Raw genomic sequence first — 24379 nt, 5'->3', positions numbered from 1 at the left:
CATTTATAGACTCGACACCGCAGACAGACACAGGAAGTCAGCGGCCCCGGCTAGATTCTGAGTTTTATAGCAAACCTTATTGTACAGACTTGTGGGGTTAGGGGTCCAGCCCGGCTGGGTGCCCCACTTGCCCCTTGCCGGGGTGCCTCCTCCCCTCCCGCAAGCGGCCCCATCATCAAGCCTTTCTCCAACCCCAGGCCCCCCCCTCCTGCCTTTGGTCCGCCCAGCCCCCACCCCCAACCCGCGCACCTTCCTGTTACCTGAGGTATGTGGATAGATTCCCCTCCCCCCCACCCCCATGTGGTACAATCCAGTTTCCCCTGGCCTGAGTGGGACCTAGACCCGACTCCTCCCTCAGGCTCTTGAGACCCCACCCCCACACTGGCAATAGGAAAGGGGTGGGGAGAGGGGAGGTGCCAAGAGTCTGTTACTAAGTTCCCACAGCAACTAAGAGGGACCGTTTCCAGTCTTAGCACTGATTTCCGGAGGTGTCCATTGGCTGCTATTTCCATGGCAACCAGGAGTGGCAGTTCCCTGGGCAAATAGGATACAAGTTTCCATGACGATGAAAGAATGGGAAGAGCCAAACTGGAGGAGTCCCATCTTGCCCATCTTTAAGCTGACATTCCCCCACCCCCAACTCAGGTCGGAAGGGTGGAGCTGTTCAACACAGTAAAGCAAGAGCGCTGGGGGTGGGACAGTCCAAACTGGGTACCCACTAGCCCAGTCTCGGTCAAGTTGGTCCCCTTACATCACACTCCCCCAAGTCCGAGATTCCCCGGTTCAAGTAACACTTCAGTACAGATGAATGTTCAAGTATTGTGTAGAGAGCCAGGCAGGGGTCTGGGCTACCCCTCACCACTCCCCGGGCCACCACGCTTAACAGCAGGTAGTCCCGCGGCCCCTACTCCTTGCAATAGCTGCCATTTTCAGTGACGTTCAAGGAGTCAAGGTCGGGAAAACTGAAATCTGGGTAGAGGGAAGGGGAGAGAGGTAACCCCACACAGAGAGTTCTACTAACCCCACATCTGCTCATCTCTCAGCCCCCAGTCCTGGCATTTCCTGGTTTGTAGAGCCCCCTATCTTGACACCCGGATCCCCAATTGCTCTTCTGGTTTCCCTTTTTGGTCCCCCATCCCACCCAACTGGTCTTTGTTCCCTGAACCCTTGTTGGTCTGATTTCTGCCCTCCCCACACCCATCCATCACCTCCCCCAGCCCTCCCCCCAGTATCCTGTATGCAAGATACCAAGTCACCTCATTTTTCCCTACTCAAGACTTGCACCTCCACCGCCCCTCCCACCATCCCTTTGGCTCAGCACCTCCCCAGTACCTCTTGACCCACTCCCCCAAGGGGACGGACAATGAAGCAGATGGAAGGGAGAGATGGGAAGCAAAGACCCCCAGAGATATCAGTGCAGGTGGGAGAAGGGAAGGCTGGCTCAAGCCCCTGGGCAAGAATCCCAAGTCATTAAACTGAGGAGTGCCAAGTCATGAAGAAAATAACCTGGCCTCCCAACAGGGGGTGAAATGAAGGCAAGAGGTCCAGGTTCTCTTGTTGAGTCCTGGGGGAAGGAGGCATAGGCACCCAACTAGCTGTCCTTGAGAAGTAGTTTCTCTTCTGGGCAGCGAAAGGGGCCAGGGGGCCCGGCCGCCGCCAACCGGGCACAAGCTTCAGGTGAGAGCTGGCGGCAGGAGCGTAGGTCCAGGCGGCGAAGACGTGGGCATCGACGGAACAGTGGAAGGCAGTGGTCCGTGAGGCGGTGGCACCCTGGGGATGAGGCAGTGGCAGCTGAGACTAGATAGTTGAATAGGTGGCAGGCAGTAGACAGAAACCCCACACTGCCAGGCAAGCAAGGTGGACAGGAGATCTCACTCACCAGCGAGATTGAGGTGCACCAGTGTTTCTCGGAGAGGGGAAGTAGGAGCCGTGAGGAGGTGAACACTGGGGTCCCCCACGTGGGCGCAGTGACTCAGATCCAGGGCACTGAGTTGGGGAGCGTGGCGCAATAGGAGCCTCAGGGAGGCATCAGTGAGCTCCAGGCCTGCTAGGCGAAGTTCTGCCACCCCCTGCAGTCGACCTCGACTCTCTGTTTGCCCTAGGCAGATAGAGTAGCATTAATGGCTGCTCCTAAACTACTCTCATGCTCTTCCTTATCTGCTCCACACCTGCTCCCAACATGTGAGTCTGCCCTGCTGCTGCGGCTCCACATGACTAGCTCTTCACAACACCCGCGGCACCAAATGGCATCTCATCTGACCTGCTCCTTCCCCTCAGGGAAACCTCCAGGAGAGCTCTCAGTCTCAACATTCCTCTCAGTCCTAAACCCCCATCTCCAGGATCTGATACACTGTATATACATTGTTTTCTTTGGGATCCTTTTCTCGCTCCATAAAGACATCAATTCCAAGCAAGCGGGAACTTTTGTTCAATGCTCTGTCCCCAGTAGGATGCTCAGTGTTTTCACCCATAATCCAATGAACAGCACCCTCCACCCTCCCCATGACTAGTGAGGTCACTGTTCTGGCTTAACAAAAGTCTTGCTTGAACTCCTTTTGTTCCTTCTCCACCAGAACCAGGTTTGACTGCAGACACTCTCCCCACACCCTGAATTGCCTGTGCAGACCTAGCTGCAACCTAGTTGGCAGAAGACCAACAATTCTTCTGCCTCTACCTCCCCAAGTGCGGCAATGCAAAGTGTCCTCTAATAGAGATGGAATAGTGTCTCTCCTCTTCTTGAAATTCCCTGTGGTACGTGCCAGCTGGGCCTTTGGTTTTGTTTTGCCAGCTTGACACAAGCTAGTCGGTGAGGGCATGCTCTTTATGTCCACTTAATGTTCAACCATGTTCAATTCACGGTATGAGATGGCCTAGCTCACTGTGGGTAGTTCCACCCTGGGCACGTAGACTTGCGAAGTAAAACTAATGCAAGTTGATCAAGCCACTGAGTACAAGCCAGTAAGCAGTGTACCTCATGCACTTCCTGCCCGAGTTCCTGCCCTGACTTCATAATGAACCATAAACTGTGAGATGAAATTAATCCTTTCCTCCCCAAGGTCCTTTGGGGACCTCATGTTTCATCACAGCAACAGAAAACTAACTAGGCCAGCCTTCCTCCCTGATACAACATTGATTTCTTTGAGTCTCACCATTGTTTCAGCTTCAAACCTAACCCCCATCCCTGAACACTGGCTACTTCCCACAAGTAGCTCTGTCCATAAACCCTGATGGGATGACCTATGCTCAAGAGAAGACTAGCCACTGCAGAATGAGTCCAGAGACCTTCTCCTCCTCCCACTTCCGTATCTCCAGGGGAAAGAATGCAGAGTGCTCCTACCCCCACAGTACTGGCTTAAGTCCCTGAGGTGGACTGCTGACACCATCCCAGAATTGCAGTAGACCCAGAATTGTATGAAGCCCAAGATCTTAGATTTACTTTTTTTCCAAATTCTCTTGTGATAACACTGCTGAGCCTTTTAACTACACTTAACTACAAGAAGCCAAGTCTTGAGGTCAGTGGTTAACCACATATACCACTCTTCCAGAAAGACCTGAGTTCAATTCCCAGGACCCTTATCTGATGGCTCACACCCACCTATATCTTGAGCTCTGGGGGTATCTGACACCCTGGTCTATGTAAGCACAGCACGCATGTGAACATACCCCACACAAACATATACATATAATTTAACATAATAAAAAGAAAGCCAAGCCCCAGCCCCATTTGATCATTTCTGCTTACAGATGAGAAGGCTGAGGTTCAGGTTACAGAGTCACCTGTCCTAGAGCACATGACTACAAAGTAACAGAGCCAGGACCCCAGGCCTGGGGCTGACTCACTCTTATCTCATCTTATCGCAATACCATCCTCACTTGCCAGGCACTAGCCTGGCTCTGAAAAACATCACCAGATGTCACAGCCCAAGATAAGTTTCCAAAAATGTGCTATGGCATCTGCACAGTACTAAAACTCAGCATGTGGGGTGTGTATGTGTGTGCGGGGGTGCTGAACATAGGACCTCACGCATGTAAGGTGAATCCTCTCCACTAAGCTGTGACCTCATTTACCTGAGATCAATGTCTCAAAGTTGCCTAGGCTTGCCCTGAATTCCTGATTCTCCTGCCTCAAATTCTTGAGTCCCGGGGCTGGGGATTTAGCTCAGTGGTTAGAGCGCTTACCTAGGAAGCGCAAGGCCCTGGGTTCGGTCCCCAGCTCCGAAAAAAAGAACCCAAAAAAAAAAAAAAAAAAAAAATTCTTGAGTCCCTGGGATCACAAGAACGCACTATGCTAGGCTTCCACTAGAATTATTCTTTATTTAAAATTTGTTTTTAAGACAGTATTTTAATATTTAGCTCAGGCTACCCTCAAATGTATCTCATTGCCTGTTTCTGCCTCAGAAGTACAGAGACCTCGCAGTGTGCCGCCATACCACTAATAAGCCTGGCTGCCTTGGACTCAGAGAGCCGCCTGCCTGTGACTCCTGAGGGGAGGATTAAAGACCTACACTACCACCACCTGGCTACAAGTTTTTTTAAGTACAAGGTTGTTTTCCTGCATAAGTGCCACCATCTGTGCAGTACCCAAGGAAGCAAAAGATGTTGGGTCCTCTGTGAATTATAGATAAATGAGAGACACCATGTGGATACGAGGATTCAAATCTAGGTCCTCTGGAAGACCAATGAGTGGGCTCTCCAGCCACTAAAAGGGCATTTTTATTTAATATAGAAATTTGGATACAAAGCTTTTCCTGAAAACCCATACTTACTTTACCCTGACAATGAACAGCAGCACCAGGGCTGCTGGTGCTGCTCCCTAAGGGCTGGCACCTAAACACAACTTCTACTACTACTTCTGTAGGCATTCAACTTGGAGAGCCCAGAGTTCCACCCGTCCACATGACTCTGAGGAGCTCACAGCCTAGAGAGGAAACACATTTACAGACTGACTAGAGCTCAGTCTACCAGAAGAAAGAAAGGCATTTACAACTTATGGGAAGAAGTGCAGGAGGCATCAGTGTATGTCCTAAGAGTGAGAAATCTGACCACATTAAATAATCTGCGAGCTGAGACAGCTTCCTGGACTGGGAGGAAGCAAGTGATCAAAAGAAGGGGTTGGAGAGCGCTTGCCTAGCAAGCACAAGGCCCGGGGTTCAGTCCCCAGCTCCGAAAAAAAGAAAAAAGAAAAAAAAAAAAAAAAAGAAGAAGGGGCTGGAGAGACGGCTCAGTCGGTTAAGAGCACTGACTGTTCTTCCAGAGGTCCTGAGTTCAAATCCCAGCAACCACATGGTGGCTCACAACCATCTGTAATGGGATCTGATGCCCTCTTCTGGTGTGTCTGAAGCCACCTACAGTGTACTCACTCTACAGTGCACTCACATACGTAAAATAAAGAAATTAAAAAAAAAAAAAGATATTTGTAAAAAAGGAAGAGGAGGAAGAGGAGGAGGAGGAAAAAGACAAAGATGTAAGACTCTGGGTTCAATGAAGCCCCAGCTGCCCTGCTCTGCTAGAATCACACTAAGGGACAGCACTAAAACGGAACTAAAAACGGAAACCTCTTATGAATTCATGGCTTCAAAGAAGTAAAAAAGTAAGATTAAAAAATGCAAGTGTGGGACTGGGGATTTAGCTCAGTGGTAGAGCGCTTGGGTTCGGTCCCCAGCTCCGAAAAATAGAAAAAAGAAAAAAAAAAATGCAAGTGTGGTGTCTTCCCCTCCAAAGAAATACTTAAAAAGGACAGCTACTAATTAGATGGAGAAAGATAACAGCATAAAAGGCAAAGAAGATCAGGGAAAGAAAATGGCTCCAGGGTTTCATTTCCTCCAGGGTTGGAGAGAACTTGGCAAGACTAAAATAGCTAAAATAAAGGAATGGCATAAGGCAGCAGGGGCAAGCTAGCCAGCCCTCGGCCACCACAGTGAAAAACACTGGTTTATCCAAGGATGGAGGTGCACATCCATACATCTGTAAATTGCTTCCAGGGCAGTCTAGGCTACAGAACAAAACCTGTCTCAAAAGCAAACCAAAATGAAAACTAAGAAGTGGTCCAGTCTGGGGGCTCACACTACTTGCAGCACATGGGAGAAAGAGGCAAGTTCATCTCTTGTGAGTTTGAGGCCAGCCCGGTCTGCAGAGTAAGACCCTGTGTAAAACCACAATAACTGGGGGTTGGGGATTTAGCTCAGTGGTAGAGCACTTGCCTAGCAAGCACAAGGCCCTGGGTTCGGTCCCCAGCTCCGGAAAAAACAAACACAGTAACTACAAAAACCAACCCTGTGAGCTCCATGTGTAGCTTGCTTGCCTAACATACATGGGGACTGAGTCCCCTAGGCACGGAAAACCAAAAAGTGGTCCTTAATCATAGTATTAGAACGACAGTTAAAGCACAGGGTGACACCAATAGCTGTGCCCTTCTGGGTAGTTTTCTTGGCTCTTCTATGAATATACAACTGGGTCCAGAGAGAATGCTCTGAGTATAATTACCCCTCACCAGGCCTTCTCCTCCCTCCTGAGGGAAACCCTACCTTTTTAAGACTCAGTTCAAAGCACACAGTAGGAAAAGTGAACGAAACGTGGCCAAGAAGGCTCTTCCCACTCAAACTCCTGTCTTCTCCCATTCCTTTATTAACCCCTGGCCCATCACAAGAGGCCACAGGGCCCACACCTCCACTTTACCTAACCCATCTACAGATGATCATGGTGGTCAAACCTGGTTTGGTGTCTGGTGGAGGCAGCAGCAGCTCCCGAAGCTGGGAGTCTTTAACGTCTTCAATCCAGCGGAGGTCCAAGAGCCGCAGAGCGGGCAGTGGGGCTGAGCCCAGGGCAGAGACGGACAGCCAGGAGCACCCAGAAAGCACCAACTCCTGCAGGCCTAGAATGAAGGAGGTGGGAGCTAGACGTTCATCCAGCAGCAGCCTCTGTTCCCATCCGTCTTGACTCATCACCACTCCTACCTTGCAGTCGGTTCAGGAGCCACATGAGCTGCTTTTTGGAGACACCTGTCCAGCTGAGGTCCAGAGCACGTGGCTGGCGGCGAACCACCCCACTAAGCATGGGTGGGGTCAGTGACTTCCTCCGGCTTAGGTCCATCCTAGGCCACAGACGCTTGTCATAGCACCTGCCAGCCATAGGGGGGAGACAGAGTCCTAAGCCGCAAGTCTCTAAGCACCCACTGTCAGGGCACCCCAGTTCTCTCCTATCCTAAGGAATGCAAGAGTCTTCTGGCCTCCAGCTCAAAGGACTGGATTTAGGACCCCACCTCATTACTAACTAGAAGTAGGACTCTGGGCAAGTCCATTCCTCTCCCTGTCAGAAAAACCTCAGTTATAAACTAAAGATAATGACTCAGGGGGCTTGCCTGAGTAAGATCAAATGAAGTAATTACAGTTCATGGACCTTACAACTTATAAAGCGTTTTGCCAGATAGTCACACAAATGCCATATACATTATTTGATGTAATGCCAAAGAGATCTGAAAGCAGCCCCCAGACTCGACCTCTGGGCTTCTCGATTTCTCTCCTTTACTGTTCTGTCGGCTCACAGGCCCTTTCAGCTTTACTCTGCCATGTGTGTGGCTAATGTGCTGGACTTAAGCCCTGAGACTTTCTGTCTGTCCCCACGAGGAAGTAAGTACGTCTGGGGCAGGTTTGGCCTTTTTCACTCCTGGGTCCCCAGCGTCCACACACTCACTAAAGGCAGGCGTGAAGTACAGGTCAGTCAGCACACACATGTTGACTGAATGAATCCAGCCAGTGTGAACTACTCTACGGCTCATTCACATTTTGTATTTATTCACTAGGTGTTTATGGAAGGCCTGATAGGTCCTAGGCACTGGAGCAACAAATGTAAACACATGAATCTGAAGAAAGGTAAACAGGTCTGAGTCCAGCACACCAACAGACTCAACTAGTCCAACGTGCAGTTAGTGGAAAGATGCCCAAATACTTTATCAAGTGACCTTTCCCTGACTCTCCTGAAGGAAGCTGTCAACATCTTGTGATACACTGAAGTTCCTCGAAACTCCCAGGTTTTCTATGTCAATTTCAAAGTTGAGTGAGGAAATTCCGGCTAAACTAATGGGCGGTCAGATTAGCAGGACCAGGGAATTCTTAGGTTGAAAGAGGAATTACTGAACTCCAACTATCTCGCTATCTACCTCTCTGCATAACCTGGGCTTAACTTCTTGGTTTGTTTGTGATACCAGGATATTACACTGTAGCTCAGGCTGGTTTGGAACTCACTATGTAGTCTAGACTACTTTAGAATTTGAGGTGGGCCAGGCAGGCATGGTGGTGCATACCTTTAATCCCAGCTTGGTCTGCATAATGAGCTCCAGGACAGACAGGGCTGTGTAGACAGAGCCTTTGCCTCAAAAACCAAAAACAACACCAATAACAAAGGACCTTGAGATATTCTTCCTACTTCAACCTGGACTTCTGGCCTGTGCAGTAAGATCTGGCTTAAGTTTATCTCAAGTTGTCCTCTATCTGCACTTAAAACTAGTGTGCTGGGAACAGTGGCACATGCCTGCAATTCTCACACTTGGGAGGTGGTGACAGGACCATCAGGAACTCAAGGCTGGCCTCGACTATCAGACCCTCTCTTAGGCAAAACATAAACAAAACAGCAGACAGCAGTGGTCCACACAAATGGGAAGCTTAAAATAAACCTCAGGGCTAAGAATGCTCCGGCAGTAAAATGCTCGCTGTGTAATCCTGCCAGCCGGCCGGCCCGAACTCCATCCCAGAACCCATAGAAGCCATATAAAGGTGGAAAGAAAACAGACTCTTCAGATATCTGCTTAACAACACACCGCCTCCTAACAAGAAAATGTAAAAGTCTATCCTGCAAAGTGGACATTGTCACCAAAAGCCATTGAGAGGATTGGCAGGTAAAGGTACTAGTGTCTAATGACACCTCACCCCACCCCACTTGCTCACACTACCACACACACACACACCCCACACATGCATGCGGGCACACAAATGAATAAATAAATACAATGAAAACTATTACATTCTAGCCAGGGGTTGCTATGGATGTAGGCTACCTAAAAACTACAGTCAAGCAAGTGATATAGGTTAGCAAGGTACTAAAGACACAATAGCTCCCAATAGACTTTTATTTTGGGAGGCGGGGTATTCAAGACAGGGTTTCTCTGTAGCCCTGGCTGTCCTAGAACTCACTCTGTACACCACTCTGGCCTAGAACTCAAAGATCCTCCTGCCTCTGCCTCACGAGTGCGCTAGAGCCACTCAGCTAGACTTCCTTTTCAAAAAGAGCAGATCTAGTTTTGATTTACTGTCACACAAATGAACTGGGTGTGGGAATTTACACCTACAATCCCAGCACCAGGGAAGCCAAGAAGAGGAGCATCAAGTGCCTCAGGTCTACAAGGGCTACATACGAGAGAGAAACCACCAACCCCTTCCAATCCCAAAGAAAAAAAACCTCGCCAACATTCCACAGCTGGAAAACATTTCAGCGAAGGCTACAAATCGGGCTTCTGAAGGAAGTCCTCTGCCACCTTCCTCCCATGCCCTCCTCCTTTCGTCCTTTCTATTCTGCCACTCCAGTCTCCCCTCTTCATTTCTCCACTCAACCAACAAACACACCTCTCTGATTCTAAGCAGAAAGCACACAGGAGCAGACCCTTATCCAGGCAGCTTCTCTCCCTTGGCACTCTGACCTCCTGCTGTGCCAAAGCCCTTCTCAGTCCAGCCTTGAGTCCCAGCTCTAGAGCCCCGCACCGTGAAGGCTTCTGGTCTGTCCACAGTTGGAAAGAAAACCCTAATTTGAGGGTACCCACAGGTCCCCAATTTTGTTTCTATATCGTATTCCACAAAAGCCAGACTAGAATACCTGCCTATCTAGGCATCCAATGGCGTCTAGTGTCAACGCATTCTGATACATTCTGTGTTACTGGGAAGGCCACCTATCCTGGGTCCATCAAGATTCAACTCTAGACCTTCATGTTCAAGAAGTTTCCCCGAGGGGCTGGGGATTTAGCTCAGTGGTAGAGCGCTTACCTAGGAAGCACAAGGCCCTGGGTTCGGTCCCCAGCTCCGAAAAAAAGAACCAAAAAAAAAAAAAAAGAAGTTTCCCCGAGGGGTTGGGGATTTAGCTCAGTGGTAGAGCGCTTGCCTAGCAAGCGCAAGGCCCTGGGTTCGGTCCCCAGCTCCAGAAAAAAAAAAAAAGAAGTCTCCCCGATTGTTTCTTGGCTAGAGCCAACTCACCCCATTGCAGTCAGTCCCAAGCCATGAGGATTAAACCTCAGTGTGATAGCCAACAACTGTAGAAGTCCTATTGGCAGGAGTATCTGGCTTCCTCTGGGCATGTGAAGGCACAGTACCTCAACTCAGAGGAGAAGGGAACATCCTACTGAGACAATGCCCGAGATGAGACCGTGAAGAAAGCAGCCTTACTCATGAAGGAGACGGGGGACAAAGGCAGGGGTCTTGCCCAGGACCATGACAACTGGCAGCTCTGGGAAACTCAGGTGACAAGAATGAGGACAATTCACCTCAACACAATGGTGCTGATGACTACAAGACTAATAGCACGTGTTTGTCCAAGGCTTACTAGGCATCACCTTCTGTTCTTCGAGTGCACAGCACCCCTGTGAGATGATTACCGCCACCTTCGCACAGTTAAGAAACATAAGGCTCAGGGAGGTTTTTAAAATGTACTCACGAGCCAGAGAGGGAGCCCAGCAGTTAGGAGTGCTTACTGCCCTTGCAGAAGACCCCAGGTTGGTTCTCAGAGCCAACATGGCAGCTCGCAACTGCCCGAAACTCCATTCCAGGGGAATCCAACACGCTCATGCATGTCTGTGGCGCATATAAACTCACACAAGCACACGCATATACACGAATTAATTAAAAGCAAAAACAAAACCTCGTTCAAGGACCCATAGGTATGATGTGGATGGAGCCTGAATCCTGAATGGGAAAAAGGCAGGAATGAAGTTACCAAGGAGGTCAGGGCAGCCACAGAGAGGTTGAAGAAGACTGCAAAGCCAGGCCACACACACAGCCACAGATACAGAACCAGAGGGGAAGACTATAAGCTGTCGAGATCTAAACCCCAGCTCTTCCACCTCCACACCTGAGGAGACCTCTCTGGGCCTCCATTTCCCAAGCCATAAAATGGGGTTAAGAGTTGACTTCAAAGGCTTGTAACACCAACAAAGAGAACAGCATAGGAAGGGTTCTCTGGAGCCAGCATATGCTCTATGTCCAATGGGATTGGGAATTGGTTGAGGTGACACAGAGCCAAGCCAGGGGAAGGGGGAAGGCACTGAAACAAGTGGCACTCGCAGGACAGAATACATGGAATTCTTGACCAGGCAGGCCTGAACATCCTCCTGACTCCAGCCAAATCCACACCTCCTCCTGCAAACCCAGCAGTTTCAAACCCCATCCTGCAGAAGCCCCCTGGGACAGAGCTAGGCCAGCCCTAACTAAGTGCTCTCGGCAGATTCGGCTTCACCGTGGGCGGAGATCACAGCTAGTTCTCCCTTCTAAGAGCTCTCTGGGATTCTGGACACTACCAGAGTCCTCCATTCTCCCACCAGCCAGCCTTGACCATGTGCCAGTCCCTTCCTTACTTCCTTCTCTGCCTGTCCTTGAAAACGGTAGTGTCTACTAGTACATCAGCACCTCCTGCACAGTCCCCTGCCTGCCCTTTGCCTCCCAGTTCTAAATAATCAAAGCCACCAGACAGGAAAGCCTGCAACTGCCTGCTCTCCCACTTAAAACCCTCTCCGGCTACACCCTCTTCTACCTCTCCCACACCCCGTTTCTCCATTTATGTTCATTCACTCAATACTGCCTCAGTGGCCTTCCCAGAAACCTGGGATACAGGGGGACTCAATGCACCAAGTCTTTGTCGATGCCTTTGCCTCTGTCTCCCTCTCTAAGCACAGCGAGGTTTTAGATGTGAGAGTGTTGCTGGAGATGGAGTACATCTTCTGGGTATTAGGCAAGCACTCTTACCAGCCATTGACAGTGAACCCAGCAACCACCCTCGGTTCCTGAGTTCCTGCGCCTCCCATCAACACCCACCGCAGTACCTACTCCTTCCTTCCTCAGCCTTTTTGTAGGACCCCTTTTTTGGAATCTCGGGTTACCCTTTCTCTGGCTTGTACTCATGTTGTCTCTGCTCTGTCGCAGCAGCTCTGAACCTATAGGTCGAAGCCCCTTCAGGGGTCACCTGAGACCACTAGAAAACACACGTTTATTTATATCATGGTTTATAACAGTAGAACATTTGGGGGGAGGGGGGGGGACAGTGTTCTCTGTGTAGTCCCCACTGCTGTCTTGGAACTCCCTCAGTAGAGCAGGGTGGATAGATCTGCCTGCTTCTTCTGCCTCCCAAGTGCTGGGATTAAAGGCATGCAAAAATAATTTTACTGCTGGGGGTCACCACAGCATGAGGAACTATATTAAAGAATTACAGCATTAGGAAGGTTAAGAATCACAGCTCTGTCAAATCTGCTCCCTACAGGATAAAAACATACAAATCAGCACCAGACCTTGTTTTCTCAGTAGTGGATTCTGACTGGCTCACCAGCTTTTCTCAGACCAGAGAGATCAAACCTAAGTTCTCTCTCTGCTGAAACTGTCTGTCCCTCCTCTGTGATTCCCAAGCTAAGAATATTGCTATCTCCCAGCCAGGCTCCTGGGTCACAAATCTCCTTATACTCGCCATCGTCTTCACAGGCAATGAGTCAGCACATCTACGCTGTTCTGCTGCAGTCCAAAGGCTTGAACCTAGGACGGGGAAGCTCTGCTGCCAAGTTCTACCTCCAAATCCCTGTCTGCGAGAGCAGTGCCTGCTGTGAACTGGTGAGCCATCTCTCTAACTATCCCCCACCCTCCTTGTTTTTTTCTGAAACAGGGTCTTTTACCTGGAACTAGGGCTTGTTGATCAGGTTAGGCGGGCTGGCCAGCAAGCCCCAGGAATTCTCCTGACTCAATGCTGGCCTCTTAGGTGGGTTCCGGGGATGAAACTTAAAAGTCTTCACAACTGAACTCTCTACCCAAGCCCCCACCTTCCCTTTTTTATCTTTTTCAGATGCAGTCCTGGCCCCACCTCCCGAGTGCTGGGACTAAAGGTGCTCACCCCTCCTCAGCTCTCCCAGTCCTTTTACCTAGAAGTGTGTCCTAGATTGCTGGGGCTAGCCTGGAAGTCATAATCTTTCTGCCTTAACCTTCCAAGCATGAGGATTACAGGCCCACACCACACCCCCAAGCCCAGGTGCCGCTTCTCCTTTCCTTGGGGTCTTGAGCAATACTGAAGCAGGAGGAGCAGAGCTTGCAGCAAGGCCTCGTCTCATCTCCCTAAAGTCTCAATCTACACCCTCCCTGCCCTTCCTACTTCAGTGACCAGATCCAGCAGAGCTTCCTGACCAGAGCTTCCTGACCATTCTCCCCCTGTGATCCCCGCGGTCTCTGCCCTTAGCTGGTTCTTCTCACCTGAAGACACCATTTACTGAGGGCTTAGTATCTCAGGCACTTTGCTGAATGCTGTGCAGGAACAGCCTCATTAAATCCCACAAGGTAAATAGGACTTGGCTTCAGTATCTGAGGTTCTGCATCTAAGGATTCAACCCACCCACGGATGGAAATTCAAAACAAAAATTGCTTATGAAGGAGACTTGTTTTGTTAGTCCCTAAATAATACAATTTAATAGACATTTACATATCATTTGCATTGCATTCGATACCATAGATCATCTAGAGATTCAATAGATTATATTCAAACACTGAGTTTGGATGTTGGTGTCCTGAAGTGGAGGGAAACCTTAGAGCCAATCCTTCTTAGGACCTTAGGTCCAATTACATTAATATTCATTCCAGACTTACAAGTGAGAATAGAGACCTTAAGAGCTATAAGTCGGGGTTGGGGATTTAGCTCAGTGGTAGAGCGCTTGCCTAGCAATCGCAAGGCCCTGGGTTCGGTCCCCAGCTCCGAAAAAAAAGAAAAAGAAAGAAAGAAAAAAAAAAAAAAAAGAGCTATAAGTCACCACTGACAAAAGCCAAAGGCCAGGTTGCAAGGCCCAAGTGGGAACTACTGTGCATTCATTGGCCTCTGCACTCTGTCCACTTCCAGCACCAACCAGGTCTTTTCTGGACCCCATGTGTCAAGCATAGAATAAGCCTGAAAGGCATGAGCAAACATCTTTCAGACTCTATCAGAGAGCATGGTAACCCTCAGTAACTTCTGTGACTGCGCCCATGCTGCGATCTGTCTACGACCTCTTCCAGAGCACAGGTAAGACAATGAGCATGCGAGTGAGAAGTCGTGATCACAGTTAAGGCCCTAAGATGTTTCCACATCCCAAGTACTCTACTCAGTTCTTGTGTACTATCTCACAGAAACCGCTGTGAGAACTATCCTGGTTTTATATGAAGAAATGAAGAATCTGAGGCCAGGCTTGCCGATGTAGACCTCTAATTCTAGCTACTTTGCAGTAAAAGGCTCACAAAGCCAGCATAGGCAACTTGGAGACTCTGTCTCAAAGATAAAAGAAAAAAATAGCTTATGGTATAATTCAGTGGTATAAGATTGCCTATGCACCAGGCCATGGGTTCAATTCTTAGTACAGGGAAAGGACGGAAGGAGGTAGGATTTAAAAAAAAGAAAAAAGAAAACGGCATGAGGAAGTTAAAGAACTACCCTGAGGGCACAGACTCACTGGAGCAAACAGTCTAGCAGAGGCATTTGCCTCTGGCTCCTTGCATACCAGCCTCCCTGACTCCACAGAAACCAAAGGCAAAGGTACTGGCTCTCCAGACCTTGTCCCAGAGGAAAAGGGTGGAGCTTTAATTTAGCCCCTAACTTGACTAGCAAGCTTCCAGTGTGCCTCATCCCCTCCTGGTCTGCTATGATGTGAACAAAGATAACTCCACCTTTGGGGGTTGGGGAAAGAAAGTATCTTATGTAGCCAAGATTGGTCTCCAATTCAGGCTCCTCCTGCCTCAGCCTCCCAAGGGCTGGAGATGCAACATTGTTGAAGCCTTGATGGACATCTGAGTCCTGGGAAAACCTTGAATTGACTTAGTGAAACATTTCTTGAACGTCTATCCATACTGCCTTTGTACTATGCTGGGGATAGGAAGATAAAAATCAATACAAAGTATTCGTCCACAACCCCAGAAACTGATGAGAACTCAAAAATAAAGAATGAAGGGTTGTCCACATGCCAAAGGCCTCTCTGTGGGCTCCATTAGGGGAAGGGCATGCTGTGGGAGCCTGATAGAAGAGGAAGCGTGTCAGGAGAGGATCAGAGGGAAGAAAGGCTTTGAGGGATGACTAGCATTTCTAAACATGGTTAGGAGGCAATTGGGTTTTGGGAGTCAGGAGGGAAGGGGTGGCTGGTTCAGGAGGCCCAAGCCACCTATGGCTGCTTCAGAGGCCAAAGGCTACCTATAAACGTTTTCTCAAAGGAAAACTGGGACCAAATCAGACAACTATCCAGAAGACAGACCTTAACTTGGCACATACTAACTCTTAACATATGTAAACACTAAAGGGAAATTGTCTGGAGCCACAAGGTCAGGTTCAAACTCATGGTTCTCCTCTCTACAGAGCCACTGGGAAGGTTAAGTGAGTTCACAGCAACCATGAAAGGATGGCATGACAATATAGATACAAGAAGACAGGCCAAGACTTAAGAGAGACTCGGAGACCTATAATACACCCTTAGCAAGAATGATGGCAACAATGGTTCTCAGGCCTGTCTGGCCACTCACCAGCGGCTCCAAGTCCGGCAGACTCTCATGCAGACACATAGCTCCCGGGGTCCAAGGTGCTGGAAGACACGAAGCCAGGCAGCCCGAGGAAGAGGGTGGTCGGATCCAGCAGCCAAAGGCAGAGTGTCAGGCTCGGGGCTTCGAGGTGGGGGCCTTACTACATGCCGCTCCAACTGTGGAGGCCGTGGTGGTGGGGCAGGGCCCAGAGGCCAGCTGAGCAGTGGTCCTCCACTGCCAGGGCGTATAGCCCGCCGTCCCCCACGGTTCTCCTTCTCGCCAGAGCTGCCCCTCGCTGGCCGCCGCCCATTCCGGGCCTCCCCGGGAGCTTCATCCTCACTAAGTGATGTGCCAGATGAGTCTGAATCAGAGTCTGAGTCCGAAGACGAAGAAGAGGTATCAGGCACCCGTTCCAGCAGCTGGCACATACGCTTGAAACGCTCCAGCTTCTCCCTCTGTGGCGATGGGGATGGCACTGCTGGGCCCTCAGCAGAAGCTATAGGTGGCTTTGGTTTCTGCAAAGAGACAGGTGAGGCTGTACTAGGTTCTAGAGTGCACTTTCCCAACCACTCACCCAAAAGGAGTCAGCAGAGGATGACCAGCCCCAGGAGACACAGTCCTAAGTTCCTGATTGTTCCCAAACTGTCCATCACTGGACGTCAGCTTCCTTATCTACAGTGTGAGGGAACTATTCAAAGTCCAGATAGCCTGGTGGGTCAGTCAATGGCTCGTGAACCTCCCGGCACCTGTGTAAAGTGCTGGCTTGCCTTTTCAATTCTGGGATGTAGAATGGACCTGCGTGACCATCTACAATGTGGAACAGCTAAACTAGACAAGCCCACAGTGTAGGAACAGCCATCACTCCCATCTTGGTGTAGAGCATCCTTCTTCTGACTCAAAGGTGACTTGGGCCACGCCACTCCTTTTCATCCAGGAAACTGAGTGTGGCTCAAAGAGACTAGGTGACTTGTCCAAAGTTACAAACTGGTATTTGGTGAAGGGCTTGGACAGGCAGAACCTTGTGTTCAGATTACTAGTAAAAAGTAGTATCAGAATTCGAGCTTTGCCGTGTGACCTTGGGCCAATCTTTAACCTCTCTGGGCGCATTACTTTTATATCTCATTGGATTTATCTGGCTGTGAGATGAGAGAAGGGGTAAGGAAAGTAGTCTGTCTTCATCTCACAGATTAAAAAAGCCATTTGCCGGCCCAGAGTAGGTAACAAGTTGCCAAGACCATGTAAAGAATGTAAAGAATCAGTGATCTGGCAAGCAATTTAAATTCGGTTCTTTCCACTTAGGCTTAGAAAACTAAGACGGTCTAAACACTATCCTAATGGCTGTTGGAAATCAGGGGTTCCTATGACCTGGACCTAGACTATTCTCCCACCCAACTCCTTCTAGGGGTCCATAGGGACCATGTAGGGATAGGGCAAGACAAAGTGAGCAGGAAAGGACAGGTCTCAGTCTCCATGATGGAAGAGGGTGGGGAGGAGGGGAGGAAGGAGGAGGTCCCCGGCACACCTCCCAGTTCTCGGGAGGGAGCCCAGGGTGGCAGGATGAGAATGCCTGGCTCGGATTCAGAACCCTGGGGGGCAGAAGGCCCGGGCTGCCTGGGTCCGCTCCTCGGAGGAGGCAGGCATCTCCACCCACCTTCTTCAAGTGCCTCTCTCGGCCTCCTTTCACCTACCAGGGCAAGAGATACAGGGAAGAAAGAGACCCCATTAGAGGCCCTGGCGACCAAACTAAGGTTCCCGTCCTCTTCTTGGACTACAAATCCCAGAAGCCCGCATCCTAGGAAGACTGCTCAGCAAGCTAACCTTGTAATCAGTGTCTTGTCTTACTGAGCATGCTCCTCAACTCCCTTCTTCCCCCTCAGGCTTGTTCTGAGCCCTTCCCTCCGCCTCTGTAGTAGTTTGAGCATGCTCTGTTGCTCCTCCCTAATCCTCCAGGTCTCAAAGATTCCTGGCCTGTACCAGTTACCCCTCGCTTGTGTTTCTTCTTCATAGTGAGCATGTTCCATCAACAGCTCTGGCTACAACTCACAAATACCTCTGGGCGAATCCACATGGTCTCATTCTCCAGATCGGGGTAGGACCTGGCTCTAAAACCAATCCACCCACCAAACTTCAGCTCCCAGAATCACATGTTCTAAACCAGCCTTCCCCTTCTGCTCACCTTTTTCCTTGGGGTGGGGGGCTCATTCCCCCCCTCCCTCTCCTTCCGTTTGGGGGGCCCAGGCACATCGTCAGGGGGAGGGCCAGCAGGTAAGGGTCCCTTTCTTCTGGGCAGGGGTGGTGGAGGTGGCGGCTCCTCTGTCAGCTTCCATCCACCCCCTAGGTTAGCGCCTTCCTCACCATTGTCAGCCCTGCGGCGCCCTGGACCCTCACCTGCATCCTGGAAAGTGTAAGCTGGGGATGAGGCCCCACCTAGTTCCGGCTCTTCCACCCTGCCCCTATCTTAGCAGCTGCTTTACCTTGCTTGTCCGTCCTTCCTGGGTACATCGGGGGCACTCCCAACAGTTGGGTATCTCTGAATTGATAACACCCTCAGCCTTTCCCATCTGTAGGAAAGAGACCAAATAATGGGTAGAAGGGGCCAGCCAGTACATGTATGCCCAGGGACACTGTGGTTTACCTCCTGGCTCCCTGATAGTCTACCCCAACCGAGCTGCAGGGTTCCCAGAGTTATCACCTTCAGGCAGCCAGGGTGGACGATCTCGTTGCAGATTGTACACTCCATGAGGCTCAAACTAAATTTCTCCTCTTCTCCCTCCACTGTATCCTCCTTCCCAGCTTCCCCACACAAGAGGCATACAGCCGTGTGTGGGAGCACGGGCTGTCGGGAAAGAGGATGCATCAGAGACCGCAGGGGAAAGACTCTTCTGTGTCAGCTATATGGTGAAGTAGGTTCAGAATCCACAGGCCAGGATGACCTTTAACACTTGATTTAACCCTCAGCTTCTCCATCTCTAAGATGGGGAGAGGGGTCTTTCCTTTGCAAGACCATTTTTAAGAACAAGACAACTCATGAGGGGTTGAGACAGTTACTGTCATCATTATTGTCAGCACAGGATTCAGAACTGGCTTGCAGTGGAAGAGACAGCACCCGGATGGTAGTCTGGGGGTGATTCTAAGGTTGTTCAGGGGGCAGTCCAAGGGTGACTCTGGAAGCCCAGTGAGACCAGTGAGAAAAGCCCAGGGGAACATGTGAAGTCACAGCTGCTTTGGTCTCAGGGTAAAGGCAGCAGTCTCCAGACAATGTGACTTCAAGGAAGACAATGGCGGCACTGAATCCTATCAGGGATGTTGACAGCCAGGGATCTAGATCAAGGGAGAAGTATCACAAAGTGAGGCAAGGGGCTGGGGGACAAAGGAAGAGAAAGAGCTGAGGGGTGAAAGTGCAAGCAGGAAAGAGTAGCTGGAGGAAGAGAGGCGGGCTGCTGGGAAAAGCCATTCTGGTGCCTCAGGCTGCTGAAAGGATGAGGGAGGCAGAAAAGAAACCATGTCTTCCAGATAACTACCATGCTGGGGCTGCCTTTCAATAGGACATTCATAGTGTACCACTATCTAATCTTTGCAATTCAGCAAAAGAAACATTTTACAGAGAAGGTACTTGAAGTTCTGAGTGAATTGCTCAAGGTCATAAGAAGGGGCTCCTGGCCTCAATCTCAAGACACCTAAAGGTGCCTGAAAGACCACAGAAAGGCAAAAGCTATCTCCTGTGGTAGACATTGGCCTTTTACACAGATACCTGGGCAGAGGAATACAGCAGGGGCTAAGCTTTCTACAGACCTGAGACCAAATCTTCTGTGTATCCCACTTTTCCACAAAGACACAAATCAGTGAAGAAATACAGGAAGTGAGTGTACCAACACCACGAGAAAGGAAAAATTCAGGGAAGCTGCCACTGGACACCCAGAGAATGCTCAGGCCTGTACTACTACTGATGGTGCTCTGGGCCAACAGGCCTGAGGTTTCTCGTACCGGGCATGCGGGTCAAGACTCACCGCGGTGCACTGCCGAAGCAGGCACGACTGCTTCATGCGCCCGGGCCCCCCGAACTTCTTCATGTCTCGGCAGAAATGGCAGTCCCCGCACTCAGTTCGAACACAGGCCCGGCAACGACGGCAGCGGGTTCGGCGTCGGCGCGCTCCGGCCCCCGGTCCCCGGCTGCTCGACGACATTGGGGGCGTCAGCAACGCCGAAGGCTGTAGGCAGATGGTGGTAAGGTAAGAGAAGGCCTGCAAAGCCTAAGAGTCTTCAGGCCGCGAGCTCACTGCACCTCTGATGGGACAGAGCTTCTACCCTCAGAGAAGGTCAGCCCTTTAGTGTGTCCTGAGCAGAGGGCCACTCCCTCAAGACCTCCCCTCCCTCCTCTAACATTCCCTCCTGCTGGAAGGAGGGACACTGAGGCCCCTCCTCTAACATCCCAAGCCAAGGTTCCTGGAAAAGGCTTCCTATCTGCAGGGCTACCTCAGGGGGCTTCCAGCTCATACCTGTTACCCAAACGCCCCATTCTCTCACAGATTTACCTCCAGATTCCAGGGGTAAGCACCACACTCTTCCCTGTCCCTCTCTTTCTCTCATGGGTACGTCATCCAAAACTTTCAAACCTAGATATTCTAACCAGATCCACTCCATTTCTAATGACCCAATGGGCTCTCAACTTCCCAGGGCTGACACCCCTGAAATGCTTAAGTGTCCCTTCTCAGCCCACACAGAAGTCCTTCTCCTCCAACTTATCCAATAGGATCCTTCAGGCAATCTGGGTAATCTCCCAAATTCCCTGGGATTCTACAAGCTGCCCTAACATCTCAACAAAATTCAAGGTGGGCTTGGTTTTAGGTCTTCCCGCCCCCATCCACATCTTACCAGGCTGCTTTTCATCCCTAATTGTCTGGAATCCCTGGGGCTCTCCTGCCCATGGAAACCAGATCCTCTGAAATCCCACATGGACTCAGCAAGCCTGGAGGGGGTCTCTTCCCAATCAGTCTTAGACCTGCTTCCCCCTGGCGTCTCCCTTTCCAAGGACTTCCAGACCATCCACAGGGTATGGGGCCCTCCAGCACTCCGGGGGAGGGGCCTAGAGGGCGGCGACTGGAGGCGGGGTGGACGGGGAGGTCTGCAAGGGGCAGCAGGGTCGGGGAAGGAAGGCCACTTCCCTAGGGTTGGAGGTTATAGGAAAGAAGGTTGGAGAAGAGTTTGGAGAAAGGGAGGGTGAGGTTGGGGGCGGGGAAGGCAGGGAGAGGCCAGGCTGAGGATGAATGGGAGTGGGAGCTGCCCAGGTCTGGGGGTGAGGAGGAGCCGCATGAACCCACCTCACACGTGTCCCGGGAGCCATCTCTCCCTTCTCGGCAGCTCCCGGCGGGTCGGCGGCCATCGGCGGCGGGGGGGCCGGGCGGCGCGGGGCGCGGAACGCTCTGAACGCCGGGGTCCACGGCCCCCCGAGGGCGCTCGGCCCCTCCCTCCGGCGGAGGCCGGGACAGCAGCGAGTGGAGATGGGGAGCGCCGGGGGCGAGGCCCTCCCACGGGCTGCGGCGTGGCCCTTCCAGGGGGAGGTCCTGCTCTGGGGGGCTCAGTCCCTCAGCCCCCCCAGGCCAACGGGGGCTCCTTGGGCGCAGGGTGCTCAGCTTTTGCCCGGGCCCCACTCAGTCCCGGGTATGAGTCTCAGCTCCCCACCCCCACCTTTCCCCAAAGCCCCCGACCCTTAACTGGCCCCTTCCCAGCTCCAACTGCCCAGGGGTCCAGGGAAAGACCAGGGGCCCCCCACCGTTTCCGGGGTTCAAACCCCGCCCACCGCCGGTTCCCGGGGAGGGGGGGGTCGCTGCAACCTGCCCCCCTCCCCTGGGTCCGCCCCTGTACTGCGGCCCCCTGACCTACAGAGACAGGGCTCGCTGAGGGGGGTGAAGGAAGCTGCTCCGGCCCCGCCCCCCCCAGCCTGCACGCGCCCCCGCCCTCCCCGTTCAAACGCGCGACCCTCAAGATATAAGGATTTAAATAAAATTTGAATAAATCCACTCCTAAAATGGGAGGGTATAAGGAAAGGATGGGGCAGAGGCAGGAAGGGGGTGGGGGCAGTTGGGATGTCTTAGCACCCCTACTCCCCTAGCCTCGCGCTGCTTCGGCCCCGGGCCCTGGTCGCCGCTCTCATCCCTCCTCAGCTCCTTCCTCCTTCCTCCTCTCCTCCCTCTCCCCTCCCTTCTTCCCACCTCCTCCTCCTTTTTACTCCCTCCTTCTCCCAGAGGAACCCCGCCCCCTTCTCCCTCCTTCCTTCACCACCTTTACTTTCCAGGACGAATGCGTGCAAAGCACGACGGGAGTTGTAGTTCTCCAAATTCTAGCGCTATGGTGGGAAAAGTGGCACACTAGGGCCAGCCGGTACTACAAATAAGATGGCGAAAGGGTTGCCACGCTGGGAGCCGAGCATGGCGGGAATTATAGTCCAGTTGGCCAGAGACTCCCCGTAGCAGGACCGAGAAGGAGCGGGAAGGATGACTACAAGCAAGATGGCCTTTTCCCCCGACCCGACCTCCTTTCCAGGCACTCACACGCCCTCTGGTCCACAACCCTCCGCGTGTGTGGTACCTGACGGGAGTCGCAGTCCATCTGCTGCCTTCCCGCTGCCATTTCTACTCATCAGGAACAATGGAAAGGTGAAAAGAAACGAGGACTACAAGCAAGATGGCGAACGAGGGGCGTACACCTAATAAGTCGATCTTATGAAGTGGGATGGGAATAGTAGTTTTCTACCCTTCCTATGTTCCTTTAAGAATGCCAGAACCCGGAGGATAAAGAGACTACCGAAAAGATGGCAGGATACCTAACCTTTCCTGCTCGCTTCATTCTACCACTTGGAGCTCCTCGCCCGCCTGAACTATCAAAATCCCGCACTCGATGGTGCAAAGCCAGCTGGGAATTGTAGTCTTCCCAGTTCCTCTCTTTTATCTTCTGTCGAGACAATGGAAGTCAGCGGGGCGGAGACTACCACAAAGATGGAGGGTGAAGGAGCAGACGATGCTATGGGATTTGTAGTCCACCCGCTAAGACTATTCTCGGCGGATGTGTAGCAAAGGACTACTGCAGAGATGGCAACCTAGTCGCTTGCCCTTGGTGCCAGTACCTGCTGGGGTATGTAGTCTCTGCTTTAGTTGTACAGAGAAAGGACGCTACTGTTGAAATATGTATCACTGCGAACACGCCAAATTGCAAGCGGACGGAAACGGAAAGTCTCTTTGCTCTTGGCCTCCTTTTCTAAAGGGCTTGCAGGGAAATGTAGTCCCAAGCTTTCATTCTCCGGTGGCGGAGAATTGATGTCACCTGTGGGAATCAGTGCGGGTGAGAGAGAAACATCGGAGTGATCAGGGAGTATAGAATGTCCGCCTTCTCCGATGGTGAGGATTTCATATGTTAAAAGAAAGCAACCGTAACCAATATTGTCGCGACAAGGGAGGCGTGGTTCTCTCTGAAAAGTATACCCACGTTGTTGTTCCTTATAAAGACTGGACCTCTCGCACACGATGCTTTCTATCCTAAACCTTTGCAAATTGATACCTTACACGTGGTGCAGACCAAAGGAAGAAGACCTCGGAATATACAAAATCTCCTTTCCACATTAGAAGTCATCAAACCTCAGTTTCTTACCCAAAAGGGGGTGTGATTAATACTCACCTCCAGGCAGAATTAGGGTTAAAAGTGTTCAAGAAAGTAACCAGTTCTGGCACGGGGCATGTGGCAGCGGTTATTTTTTCGAGATCCCTTTCAGCCCAGCCGTTTTGGAAACTCAGGAATCCATCATGCCGGACAGTTAGCTTCTGTGAAAAGAAAATTGACGAGTAGGCTACCCCCATCTTAACCCCCACCTCTCTTCCGTCCTCATCTGAGTCTTCCAACCTTCTCTACCCAGCACTCTTCCCAGGGGGCGCCCTCTCTCCTTTTAACAGAGGACGCACACTGACCAAATTTCCTCAACCTGAATTGTACCCTTTGCGAGCGAGCTGTGAAGCCTCATGCCTTGTCTTTTCAGCCTTGGAGGCTTCCTCTGAACTCTCAGCTGCCAAAGAGAATGCTTTGTGCCATGTTGATTTCTTTCTGCGCCCTAGAAAATCTGCTCACCACTATCCCAAGCCAATCTCTCTACTTCCTTATCTCCGATGGGTTTCCAGCCCTGCTGGGGACTTGGTGGGTGTGGTTTTTCTGCCTAGGAAGTTAACTCGGCCAAAACTGTGGCAAGTCACAGTTTGCTAGAACTACTAGCCTTAAGTAAGAGAGTCCTTGCAGCTCACCTAACAGTCGTGCCTCTGAGGGAAGTGTCTGTTCATTTTAAAACCACACAACTTGGGGGTTGGGGATTTAGCTCAGTGGTAGAGCGTTTGCCTAGCAAGCGCAAGGCCCTGGGTTCGGTCCCCAGCTCCGAAAAAAAAAAAAAAAAAAAAAAAAGGGAAAAAACAACAACAACACACAACTTGTATTTCAACTGGCAAGGGCTATTTTCTGATCTTTTTCTAGCGCTGTTCATGTATGGACCAAAGTTTTACTTTTTCATCCATCCCACGTCTCCACCCAGTTGTTTATCCATCAAGTTCCTATTAAAATTCCATTGCAGCAATAAAGCCTTCTAGTAATTC

The 24379-nt window shown here is 51.0% G+C and overlaps 1 protein-coding gene and 1 long non-coding RNA gene across 8 annotated transcripts; one reads left to right on the top strand and one right to left on the bottom strand.

Annotated features, from left to right (window-relative positions):
* Nucleotides 1–45: 45 nt before the first annotated feature.
* On the bottom strand, nt 46–24379 carry Fbxl19 (F-box and leucine-rich repeat protein 19). Of its 7 annotated transcripts, none has more exons than XM_039078404.2 (12): nt 23736–24379; nt 23424–23566; nt 19763–19963; nt 18448–18591; nt 18230–18316; nt 17932–18150; nt 17278–17439; nt 15759–16270; nt 6954–7117; nt 6710–6871; nt 1880–2098; nt 590–1770 (listed from the first exon to the last, which is right to left on the bottom strand). In XM_039078404.2, exons 3-12 carry the CDS (start codon nt 19937–19939, stop codon nt 1592–1594), a joined length of 2025 nt encoding a protein of 674 aa, XP_038934332.1. In that variant the 5' UTR covers nt 19940–19963; nt 23424–23566; nt 23736–24379; the 3' UTR covers nt 590–1591. The 7 variants fall into 7 exon arrangements, with proteins under 7 accessions (NP_001402857.1, XP_038934332.1, XP_006230339.1 ...); XM_006230277.5 differs by lacking the exons at nt 23424–23566; nt 23736–24379 and adding exons at nt 20628–20917; nt 21074–21196 and having other exon boundaries at nt 17407–17439; XM_006230276.5 differs by lacking the exons at nt 23424–23566; nt 23736–24379 and adding exons at nt 20628–20917; nt 21074–21195.
* LOC134483922 (uncharacterized) lies at nt 10153–13572 on the top strand. Its single transcript, XR_010061124.1, has 2 exons — nt 10153–12848; nt 13078–13572. It is a non-coding gene; the product is annotated as an uncharacterized LOC134483922 (long non-coding RNA).

Source organism: Rattus norvegicus, chromosome 1 (genome assembly GCF_036323735.1).
Source record: "Rattus norvegicus strain BN/NHsdMcwi chromosome 1, GRCr8, whole genome shotgun sequence".
In the NCBI taxonomy this organism is placed as follows: domain Eukaryota; kingdom Metazoa; phylum Chordata; class Mammalia; order Rodentia; family Muridae; genus Rattus; species Rattus norvegicus.
Note: the sequence above shows the minus strand (reverse complement) of the source record. Positions and strands in the feature narration are given on the sequence as shown.

What these genes read in the sequence shown, in the direction of transcription:
- Fbxl19 (XM_006230276.5), bottom strand. Translation starts at nt 20,798, where the DNA reads ATGGTCTGGAAGTCCTTGGAAAGGGAGACGCCAGGGGGAAGCAGGTCT. An exon ending in AGGAAGGACGGACAAGCAAG is followed by an intron (nt 18,151 to 18,229) that starts GTAAAGCAGCTG and finishes TACACTTTCCAG; the next exon opens with GATGCAGGTGAGGGTCCAGG. An exon ending in TGCCGGACTTGGAGCCGCTG is followed by an intron (nt 7,118 to 15,758) that starts GTGAGTGGCCAG and finishes TATGGCTGGCAG; the next exon opens with GTGCTATGACAAGCGTCTGT.